Below are 12,051 nucleotides of genomic sequence, written 5' to 3' on the forward strand. Positions count from 1 at the left end.
ATTTTAATAGATACTATTTGCATGTATTTTTAAATTAGGGCTACATTGTGGAACGGTGTTTTAAAAATGCAATCACCTAACTACAAGTCAATCACCTTACTAACTTCACTTCCAATGATTAAGTGTATTTCAGCTCTGCTTTAAGTAGAGAACTGGGTTCTTGGACAACCTCTCAATAACAGTGCCTTTGATGTTAAATATCCCATGGTTTATTCTCCTTCAGAGCATCCTGTTATCAGTAGTTCCAGTTTGGCATACCTTCCTGTACTAGAAAGAAGTGGCATTTTTTTAATGTTTATTTATTAATTTTGAGAGAGGGAGCAGAGACAGCGAGAGAGGATCCCAAGTAGGCTCCATACTGACAGCACAGGGCTCAATCCCATGATCCCTGGGATCATGACCTGAGCCGAAATGAGATGCTTCAGACTAAGCTACCCAGGCACCCCAGAAGTGGCATTTTAAACTGTCACTTTGGGGGCGCCTGGGTGGCGCAGTCGGTTAAGCGTCCGACTTCAGCCAGGTCATGATCTCGCGGTCCGTGAGTTCGAGCCCCGCGTCAGGCTCTGGGCTGATGGCTCGGAGCCTGGAGCCTGTTTCCGATTCTGTGTTTCCCTCTCTCTCTGCCCCTCCCCCGTTCATGCTCTGTCTCTCTCTGTCCCAAAAATAAATAAAAAACGTTGAAAAAAAAAATTTTTTTTTTAAAAAAAATTAAAAAAAAAAATAAACTGTCACTTTGTCAGTCTCTGAATTCTAAATGCCATGTCAATCTGTCCTTAAAACAGTACTTTTTTTGGTAACTTTTCCTTTTACTCTTTGTCCCTCTCATTTTGAAGATCCCTTTATTTGCTGTTCTTCAAATTCAAAAGTAACAAATGCTTATTATAACTAGTGAAACAATGCATTACAAGGATGTAGAAAGACAAAGCTAATCACCTCCACCTCAACCTCCTGATGTAATCTTATTAACAGCCTGCCCAGTCTTCCACAACTCTCCCTGCTCATACAGATCAAACATGCACACATATATAAAATTTTGTTTAGACCACAATATAATCATACTATACACATTATTCTGCAACTTGTTTCACTGAACTATGTATGTCCATATATACATACATATGTTTATATATATGTGACAATGACAATATATAGCATTTAACAAAACACAGTGGAGATACTCGTCTTAAGTTCCTTTCCAGTTCTAAAACTTGTTTTTGTATTCCTTCACAGAACATACCACCACTATAATTATTTGTAATGAATTGTTCAATGTCTTTCTTCCCTGCTAAACTAAGAGCTCCATGAAGGCAGGGGGCCAATTTTGTTCACCACTGTATCTCCAGAATTTAGGTTAGTGCTGCTAGGATAGTAGTTGCCTAATATCTAGTTGTTGTTTCGGTGCCTCAGGAAACCTTCAGTCTATTTAAACTGGGTCACTGTCAATACTCAAAACATTTATCTTTAGGAACTCAGACCCAAGACAGTCACCACTCAATGTTATCTGGATGGAACCTAGTCATTTTAAATATTTGGGGTAAATTGTGTTTTTTAGCAAAAACCCTCGCTACCACAAAAAAAAAAAAAAGAATTTTAAAAGATCATGTGTTTAACAGAGTTCTGCACTTGTAATTAGGACACCTGGATTCTAGTCTCACTTCCAACATTAATTACTGTGTGGCCTTTAGGAAGTTCCTTTCCTTTCTGGTCCTAGTCTCATTTGTAGTTCTAACATTCATTAATTCCACAAACATGTATTGTCTACTGTGCGCTGGCACTAAGCGAGGTGCCAGTGATACAGGGATGAATAATAGTAATAGCCAACATTTAATGAATGCTTATTCTGTGCTTGGTCTTTTGCTAACGGAGTCATATGCACTCATTTAATCTCCTAGCACTACTGTGATATTTTCTGTACTTTACAAAGGAGGGAACTGAGGCATAGCGAGGTGAAGTAACTTTCCCAGCATACCAAAGGACGCGGTGAAGACAGGATTGGATTCCAGTCAGTGGGGCTTCAGATGCCATTCCAATAACCACAGAAAATCCTTGCCCTCATAATTCGAGGAATATTTCAGTGGCTTGCACTTTGGTCCCAGCCCAGGAATACGGGCTGGCGCACCCTCTCGTCGATATGAAGGTGCAACGATGCAGGAGCACGTGAGAGAAACCACCGAGAAACCTGACACAAGCGCTGCCAGCAGCGATGCTCTACCTCACTCTCGCGGTTTCCACGCCAAGAAGGTGAAGAGGCGGGAGGTGTCAGCGGCTCTTACGCACGCACGCCTCCGGGCGTCCCATTGGATACAGGCAAGCGTGCGGGTCACGCCAGCTAGACGCGCTTCTGTGAACTCCGCGGGAGGCGGGGAATAAAGGAGCGCCGCGTGCGTGCCGGCCCTTCCGACGTCAGCCCGGGCCGGCCGCTCCGCCTGGCCGCGGGTTCCTTTGCCCCGCCCCGCCCCGCCCCGCCCCGCCCCGCTACCCGCGCCGTAGCGGCGTTCACTTCCTGGCCCTCCCCACCTTTAGCGAAACCAACGAGAGAACACCGCCTGCAGCTAGAGCAGCCCGACCAGGAGCGTAAGCGTGTGGCGCGCGAACGTGAGAGGAAAGCCGTGCGCGGCTGCGCTTTCCCGCCCCCGAGCCGTTGTAGACGCGGGTGAGTGCTGGGGCGTCGGCCCGCACCCTGCGCGGACCCCGGAGCGGATCGACCCCGCCCCTCTCCTGGGGGAAGGCCTGGGCCCTGGCCCACTCCCAGCATGCTCCACGCCGGATCCCCGGGCAGGTGTTGGGGGTGCAGTAGTTAGTCGGGGAGACCGAGAACTGCCTTCCTGGAGGTGCTGCCTTGGCCCCTCAGTGGGGTTTTGAGGTGACCACGTCCTCCCTCTCGTTTTTCTCTATTTCGTTCTTCTCCCTTTTCCATACTCCATCCAGCCACTTTCACCTTCTAAAAAGATGCCATCTCAGAAACCACTCTGGGAGTTTCTGCTTCATTTATGCCTGTGTGCAGTTTTAAGTTTCCCTCTCCTCTGCAACAAATATCCTATCATGTACATCTTCAGTGTTACATTTTTTTGCCTCCCCTGATGGAAAAAAAAAATCTCCTTAGAATAATTTATGCAAATGATCCATGAGTAGTATCCCCATCAGGAAGAATTCTGATCTAGATATGATATTATCAAACTAAGAGACACGTGTGGATTATCATATATTGGCTAGAAATAATGAAAATTGTATAATATGAAGTGTCAAAATCCTGTATAAATTACTTTTAGAGTGCATCTGAGAATTCTGATACTAAGCAGAGCTTATTTTCTGTCAGTTCTCTTTCTTCATAGAGCTGTGTATTGACCAAGTTCTGTGAGTGACATAGGAAAACCGTCCAGCCTCTTTGCTCACCCTTCCTCCCCCACTCACGAATTACATCTGTCAAACTATTCCACACCTTGTCCTAGTAGAAGTCAAAGTCCATTTCCTCTAGAAGAAAACCAAAGGGGTGGTTTCCTTCTAGCAGGATGTTGATCGTGGGTGCAAAATGTCAATTACGGTTAACAAATCCCATATTTTTTTCATTTGTAGGAAAACAAGGTTATCCAGTAACCCATCTATTAAATTTTCAACAGTATGAATAGAAGCACTGTTCAGATCACTATTCTGTAATAGAAAAAGCATTACACTGATCTCAGGAGATCTGATTGCTGGTTTAGTTCTACCACTGACTGTGTGACTTTGGGTCAGTTACTTAACCTCTGTAGACCCTCTCTTTCCCTATCTGTAAAGTGAGAGAAATGGTATTAGGTGGCTTCTAAGGCTTCTTTCAGCTTTAAGAGACAAAGAGAAAAATCTAAGTAGCTCAGTAGAACATTTCTTGTGAAGATAGAAGATTGGGAAATCTCAACAGTTGTATTTAATGTTGGCTTTTCTTTTAATTTCTGATTGAAATAAATGTGTAGACTTTTCTCTTTTTACTTCCAGAATAAGAAAATGCCTTTGGAGGCAATAAAGATGTTGGTTAATGGTTCTCCAGATATGCCTATATTGAGTCAGTTCTCATCTAAATAATTTAACTATTTTCATTATGGGCTTTTATTACATCAGTTAGTTGGGTTACTGTATCAGAAACCATTTAGTCTTAGGAGCAAAAGAGTAAATATTAACATGTATGGTTTCAATCTCAAGAAATTTGATTTAGATGTACTCAGAACACCTAAGGACAGCAGCCATCAGTTAAATAAAGCACTAGGTTAAGAACAGAAATGCTAGCACAGATGTCATTGGTGATTTGCTAATTATAGGTGGTTCTATCTGTTCAATTTAAGGTTTTGATATAAAGTCCATTCATATCTACAGAAATATTTAAATAATATAAGCAAGCTTGTGAAGTGAAATTCCTTTAAAGAGAATGACGGACTGACAACCTCTACAACATTGATTTTTAGAGTTAATGTTTTGATTTAGTACTTAGTTAATTAAATCCCCGTAGAAGAAGTGCAAAAATGGCCTCCCAGAAAATTCTAGTGCATAGAGGTGTTGTTGGAAAGTTCCAGTTTATACAGAACAGTAATCAGATACCATTGGAAGCTAAAGATTCTTAGACTTCTTGGTATTCTATGCAACTAACTTGATTTCAAACTTGGGAACTTTTTTTAATGTTAAGAGCAAAATGTAAGTCTATAAGGCATACCAAATCAAATCACTAGACTAATCCTTTTCTATTAAGTATCCTAAGGATCTTTTTTCTTCTTTATAGGAAAAATGCTTTCTGAAAGCAGTTCATTTTTGAAGGGTGTGATGCTCGGAAGCATTTTCTGTGCCTTGATCACTATGCTAGGACACATTAGGATTGGTCATGGAAACAGAATGCACCATGAGCATCATCACCTACAAGCTCCTAATAAAGAAGATATCTTGAAGATTTCAGAGGATGAACGCATGGAGCTCAGTAAGAGCTTTCGAGTATACTGTATCATTCTTGTAAAACCCAAAGATGTGAGTCTTTGGGCTGCAGTGAAGGAGACTTGGACCAAACACTGTGACAAAGCAGAATTCTTCAGTTCTGAAAATGTTAAAGTGTTTGAGTCAATTAACATGGAAACAAATGACATGTGGTTGATGATGAGAAAAGCTTACAAATATGCCTTTGATAAATACAGAGACCAATACAACTGGTTCTTCCTTGCACGCCCCTCTACATTTGCTATTATTGAAAACTTAAAGTATTTTTTGTTAAAAAAGGATCCATCACAACCTTTCTATCTAGGCCACACTATAAAATCTGGAGACCTTGAATACGTGAGTGTGGAAGGAGGCATTGTCTTAAGTATAGAATCCATGAAAAGGCTTAACAGCCTTCTCAGTATCCCTGAAAAGTGTCCTGAACAGGGAGGGATGATTTGGAAGATATCTGAAGATAAGCAGCTAGCAGTCTGCCTGAAATATGCTGGAGTGTTTGCAGAAAATGCAGAAGATTCTGAAGGAAAAGATGTATTTAATACCAAATCCATTGGGCTTTTTATTAAAGAGGCAATGACAAATCACCCCAACCTGGTGGTAGAAGGATGCTGTTCGGATATGGCTGTTACTTTTAATGGACTGACTCCTAATCAGATGCATGTGATGATGTATGGAGTATACCGTCTTAGGGCGTTTGGGCATATTTTCAATGATGCATTGGTCTTCTTACCTCCAAATGGTTCTGACAATGACTGAGAAGTGAAAGAAGAGCATGTGTACAATCACCATGTAGGACAGGTATTGTCACTATTTGCAGTAACAACTGCATGTCCAACACAGCAGTATGTTTCTTTTCCTTTTTTTACTTTGGTGGCACTGGTTTAATGGCACATTAAAGTTTAGTGGTACATTTTAAATAGGGTGGTTTTTTCCCCTTAATACACATGTGAAAACATCAAACATGTTGGAAAGAAATGTTTTAAGAATAATTTTGCAAATAAAAGATATTTATAAATATTATATTTATGTGATAAATTCTAAATTATGAATCTGTGGCACATATTTTTGCTGATCCGTTAAAAAATTTAACATGTCTTTTTAGCTTTCTAAGATACGTGAATGAAATCTCTAGTTGTGAATTTGTGATTAAAACTTTCAGCTATGTGTTTCCATTACTTGTAATGCTGATATATGTTCTGAACTTTTGCAAGGGCCCATGGATTGCTTTCTCAAAATACACAACCAAGCCACAAAGGAAATAAATGTTCCCAACTAATGTTACAGTGAAAGTGGAATTGCGTCCCTGGGAGAAAAAGTGAAAATGATCTATAAAGGTTAATAATTTCACCAGGAGCTAATTTAGTGGCACTCTTCAGCATACACAAGCTCAGTGTAACTCTCTTCTACTTCTCTGTGCAGATACTGAAATAGGAGTGGTCACTATGAAGAATCTAATTTCATTTAACATTTAACTGTGTTGTTTCCCACTTTATCAAGCTCTTGGCTGTGGTTTGGATAAAAATACTTGAGTGTTCTTTACTGCTGCTGGGCAGATGAGTTCTTTGGAAGTCTTTGAAGAACTTGTTTTGGTAATCTGGCAGTAGAGTCTGCCTTGGTTTTTCTTTACCTGTTAAAATTCTGAGATTTTTCCCATGTTCATAGTTGCATCCTATCCAATGGTTTTGGGTGTGGAGGCCTTAACCTCACCAGTCACCTTGGATTACCATACCATTTGCCTAATTTCAGTGGCTACACAGAAGCTTTATCCACTGGTGGATATAATAGTTCTTGTGCTTATAAATGTGTGAAGTACTTGGAACTAATTTGTCCTATAATCAGGCCTGCACATGCTATATTAAGTCAGATCCATAAGCCCCCGCCCCCCATAGGGTGTGAGACCATGACATTTTAGAGATCAATATTTGCCGTAACTGGCCTCATGATGTTAATGGTCTCCCACAGCTTTTGCAAACCAGAAAGAATTTCCTCGAGGGCCTCGGGCTTCAAATTATTATTGATCATCAGAATGGTGTGGAAAGCACTTTTTAAAAATTGATCTGATATTCCTTATTGGGGTTTTTGGTTAAAATGAAGAATTGTTAATTTTTAAAAATAATAAAAATCTCTTTATCAAGCACCCTAATATGTGGTCTCAGATGCAATTAATACAGATCAAGTCATGTTTGGTGTAAGTACAATGATAAACAGTATCACCCTGAGTGTGACACCCAGTTTAGAAGTGTCAACCATGGGGCGCCTGGGTGGCTCAGTCGGTTAAGCGGCCGACTTCGGCTCAGGTCATGATCTCGCAGTCCGTGAGTTCAAGCCCCGGGTCGGGCTCTGTGCTGACAGCTCAGAGCCTGGAGCCTGTTTCAGATTCTGTGTCTCCCTCTCGCTGACCCTCCCCTGTTCATGCTCTGTCTCTCTCTGTCTCAAAAATAAATAAAAACGTTAAAGAAAAAATTTAGAAGTGTCAACCGTGCCCCAGCAATATATTTTTTTAATTATGCATTTATCAGCTTCAATTATATTAGTATATTAAGGTGTAATTGTAATAAATATATCAAAGAATGCATCCCATTGTTTGATTTCCTAGTGGGTGCTAAGATAATAATTGCTTTTATTTTTTTTAATGTTTATTTTATTTTTGAGAGAGAGTGACAGTGTGAGCAGGGGAGGGAGAGGGAGACCTAGATTCTGAAGCAGACTCCAGGCTCTGAGCCGTCAGCACAGAGCCTTACACGGGGCTCAAACTGCAAGATCATGACCTGAACTGAAGTGAGACACTTAACCAACTGAGCCACCCAGGCGCCTCAGGTAACAATTGCTTTTTAAACCAAATGGATGCTCTTCAGGGGTGCCTGGCTTGCTCAGTTGGTACAGCATGCCAACTTGATCTTGGAATTGTGAGTTTGAGCCCCACATGGGGTGTTGAGATTACTTAAAAAATTTTTTAGGGGCACCTGGTTGGCTCAGTCGGTTAAGTATCTGACTTCGGTTCAGGTCATGATCTCGGTTCATGAGTTTGAACCCCACGTCGGGCTCTGTGCTGAGAGCTCAGAGCCTGGGGCCTACTTCGGATTCTCTGTCTCCCTGTCTCTCTGCCGTCCCCAGCTCGTGCTCTGTCTCTCTCTGTCTCTCTCAAAATTAAACATTAAAAAAACTTTAATAAAAAATTTTAAAAAATTTTGAAATAAACCAAATTGATGCTTTTGGTTGTATTTTTATACACAAGTATTCCTTTATAAAATATTATTTGTCTTAAATAATATGCTGCCTCAGGGCACCTGGGTGGCACAATTAAACGCATTTGGGCCTTCTTAAAACAGGGCACACCTGGGGCGCCTGGGTGGCTCAGTCGGCTAAGCATCCGACTTCAGCTCAGGTCACGATCTCACAGTTCGTGGGTTCGAGCCCCACGTCGGGCTCTGTGCTGACAGCTCAGAGCCTGGAGCCTGTTTCGGATTCTGTGTCTCCCTCTCTCTCTGACCCTCCCCCGTTCATGCTCTATCTCTTTCTGTCTCAAAAATAAATAAACGGTAAAAAAAAAAAATTAAAAAAACAGGGCACACCTGTATTAGGAAGGTTACCAAAATCACAGAGTCTAGTGATGAGGTACCACTAATTTCCCCTTAATTTTTTTTTTTTTAATTTTTTTTCTTTTAAGTTTTTTTTTTTATTTATTTTTTGGGACAGAGAGAGACAGAGCATGAACGGGGGAGGGGCAGAGAGAGAGGGAGACACAGAATCGGAAACAGGCTCCAGGCTCCGAGCCATCAGCCCAGAGCCTGACGCGGGGCTCGAACTCACGGACCGCGAGATCGTGACCTGGCTGAAGTCGGATGCTTAACCGACTGCGCCACCCAGGCGCCCCTCCCCTTAATTTTTTAAGAATATTGTGTTCCTGGGGCACCTGGGTGGCTCAGTCGGTTAAGCTTCTGACTTAGGCTCAGGTCATGATCTCACGGTTTGAGTTTGAGCCCCGCATCAGGCTGTGTCTGCGCTGTCAGCAAAGAGCCTGGAGCCTGCTTCACATTGTGTCTCCCTCTCTCTCTGGCCCTACCCCCCCCCAAATAAACATTAAAAAAAAAAGAATACTGTGTTCCTTTTAGTGCTGGCTGACTTGTATTGATGAATTCGATGCAGGATCTGAGTGGTGTCATGAAGAGCTTTATGTTTGTAAGTTTAGCTTTTTTTTTTTGGCATACAAAGAAATTCAGAAATGTTTGCCAACCTCTCCACAAAAGAGTCCCCCAAAGTTTAATTAAAAATCACTGAAGGGGATGGGGCGCCTGGGTAGCTCAGTCGGTTAAGCATCCAACTTTGGCTCAGGTCATGATCTCGCGGTCTGTGGGTTCAAGCCCCGCGTCGGGCTCTGTGCTGACAGCTCAGAGCCTGGAGCCTGCTTCAGATTCTGTGTCTCCCTCTCTCTCTCTGCCCCTCCCCTGCTCATGCTCTGTCTCTCTCTGTTTCTCAATAATAAATATTTAAAAAAATTTTTTTAAATCACTCAAGGGGCTCCTGGGTGATTCAACCGGTTAAGTGTCCAACTCTTGATTTCAGCTCAGGTGATGATCTCATGGTGGTGAGATTGAGCCCTACATTGGGCTCCATGCTGGGTTCTGCACTGGGCGTGGAGCCTTTTTTTTTTTTTTTAATTTACATTCAAGTTAGTTAGCATATAGTGCAACAATGATTTCAGGAGTGGATTCCTTAATGCCCCTTACCCATTTAGCCCATCCCCCCTCCCACACCCCCTCCAGTAACCCTCTGTTTGTTCTCCATATTTATGAGTCTCTTATGTTTTGTCTTCCTCCTTGTTTTTATATTATTTTTGCTTCCCTTCCCTTATGTTCCTCTGTTTTGTATCTTAAAGTCCTCATATGAGTGAAGTCATATGATACTTGTCTTTCTCTAATTTTACTCCAGTTCCATCCATGTAGTTGCAAATGGCAAACTTTCATTCTTTTTCATTGCCGAGTAATACTCCAGTGTGTGTGTGTGTGTGTGTGTGTGTGTGTGTGTGTGTGTGTGTATACACCACATCTTCTTTATCCATTCATCCATTGATGGAAATTTGGGCTCTTTCCATACTTTGGCTATTGTTGATAGTGTTGCTATAAACATTGGGGTACACGTGCCCCTTCAAAACAGCATACCTGTATCCCTTGGATAAATACCTAGTAGTGCAATTGCTGGGTTATAGGGTAGTTCTATGTTTAATTTTTTGAGGAACCTCCATACTGTTTTCCAGAGTGGCTGTACCAGTTTGCATTCCCGCCAACAATGCAAAAGAGATCTTCTTTCTCCGCATCCTTGCCAACATCTGTCGTTGCCTGAGTTGTTAATGTTAGCCATTGTGACAGGTGTGCAGTGGTATCTCATTGTGGTTTTGATTTGTATTTCCCTGATGATGAGTGATGTGGAGCATTTTTTCATGTGTCAGTTGGCCATCTGGATGTCTTCTTTGGAGAAGTGTCTATTCATGTCTTTTGCCCCTTTCTTCACTGGATTATTTGTTTTTTGGGTGTTGAGTTGGATAAGTTCTCTATTGATTTTGGATACTAACCCTTTATCTGATATGTCATTTGCAAATATCTTCTCCCATTCCATCGGTTGCCTTTTAGTTTTGCTGATTGTTTCCTTCCTGTGCAGAAGATTTTATTTTGATGAGGTCCCAGTAGTTCACTTTTGCTTTTGTTTCCCTTGCCTCTGGAAACTTGTTGAGTAAGAAGTTGCTGTGGCCAAGGTCAAAGAGGTTTTTGCTTGCTTTCTCCTGGAGGATTTTGATGGCTTCCTGTCTTACATTTAGGTCTTTCATCCATTTTGAAGTCTGGAGCCTGCTTTAGATTCTCTCTCTCCCTCTCCCTGTGCCCCTCCCCCCCCTCAAAAAATAAAAAATTATCACTCAATAATTCCAATATCATCAAGGATAAAATTAAGTATTTAAAGGATAATGGGGGAAATGACTTGTTTAGTAAGTACGAAATGATGGTATAAATCTGAAGTTTCTACCATAATTTTAATATTTAATGGGTTTTGAGAGACAGACTCAGGGGGAGGGGTAGAGAGAAAGGGGGACAGAAGATCCAAAGCGGACTCTGTCCTGATGGCAGAGAGCCTGAAGTGGGGCTCAAACTCACGAACCGCGAGATCATGACCTGAAGTTGATCGCTTAACCAACTGAGCCACCTAGACGCCCCTACTATAATTTTATTTTTTTGAGGGGGAAAGGGGTAAGAAAGAGGGAGAGAGAGAATCCCAAGCAGGCTCCAGGCTCCACATTATCAGGGTGGAGCCGACACGGGGCTCAAACCCATGAATGGTGAGATCATAACCTGAGCCTAAGTAGGAAGCTTACAGACTTTAAAATTACCATAATTTTTTTTTAAAAAAGATAAATCTACCTTTGGGGCGCCTGGCTGGCTCAGTCAGAGAAACGTGCGACTCTTGATTTTGGGGTCATGAGTTTGAGCCCCAGGTTGGGTGTGAAGGTTACTTAAATAAACTTTAAAAAAAGATAAATCCACCTTTATTAGTGAGACATCTGTACAACATAATGTTCCTTGCATAAACAGAGTGTCTATCACCTCATCACTAGGCCTGGTATTTTGTGGAAAGCAAAAGAGGCCCAAAGTCATATAATTCATACAAAGAGTCAATCACTTCATGTAAGCTCTGCATGAGCAATAAAACAAGCTATAGTTCATTATTAGAATATGGTGGTCCTTTTGCCATCAAAGTCCTCAATTTGATAAATACTCATAATTCTCATTTCTTTCATAGTTTTCACTAATTCCATGCAAGAATGGCCATATTTGATTATGCTGTTGCTTTGGCAATTTGGCAAAAGCTTTGACAGGAAGAACAGACCTAAAAAGAAGACTCAGATTTTCAACAGATGCATGGATGGATGGGAGTGATGGAGGAAGGATGCCCTTAATGGGATGGGCTTGCCTTTTTCTTTAAAAACAACATGAATGCTTTGATCTAGTGAGTGACTGATAAGAGACATCCAGGGGCGCCTGGATGGCTCAGTTAAGCATCTGACTTTGGCTCAGGTCATGATCTCACAGTTTGTGGGTTTGAGCCCTGTGTCAGTAC

The 12,051-nt window shown here is 41.7% G+C and overlaps 1 protein-coding gene and 1 long non-coding RNA gene across 4 annotated transcripts in view; one reads left to right on the forward strand and one right to left on the reverse strand.

Moving 5' to 3' along the window:
- Positions 1-2,269, reverse strand: part of LOC145714496 (uncharacterized) — a 32,255-nt gene extending 29,986 nt beyond the window's left edge. For both annotated transcript variants that reach the window (XR_014136870.1, XR_014136869.1), the window contains exon 1: positions 1,970-2,269. This is a non-coding gene — a long non-coding RNA (uncharacterized LOC145714496). The remainder of the gene's footprint in view (positions 1-1,969) is intronic.
- A 236-nt stretch (positions 2,270-2,505) lies between these two features.
- Positions 2,506-7,084, forward strand: C1GALT1C1 (C1GALT1 specific chaperone 1). Of its 2 annotated transcripts, none has more exons than XM_081794019.1 (2): positions 2,506-2,653; positions 4,745-7,084. In XM_081794019.1, the coding sequence occupies exon 2, from the start codon at positions 4,750-4,752 to the stop codon at positions 5,701-5,703; it is 954 nt and encodes a 317-aa protein (XP_081650145.1). In that variant the 5' UTR covers positions 2,506-2,653; positions 4,745-4,749; the 3' UTR covers positions 5,704-7,084. The 2 variants fall into 2 exon arrangements, with proteins under 2 accessions (XP_081650145.1, XP_081650146.1); XM_081794020.1 differs by lacking the exon at positions 2,506-2,653 and adding an exon at positions 2,660-2,863.
- Positions 7,085-12,051: the final 4,967 nt, after the last annotated feature.

This window comes from Panthera onca, chromosome X (assembly GCF_046562875.1).
Source record: "Panthera onca isolate mPanOnc1 chromosome X, mPanOnc1 haplotype 2, whole genome shotgun sequence".
NCBI lineage: Eukaryota > Metazoa > Chordata > Mammalia > Carnivora > Felidae > Panthera > Panthera onca.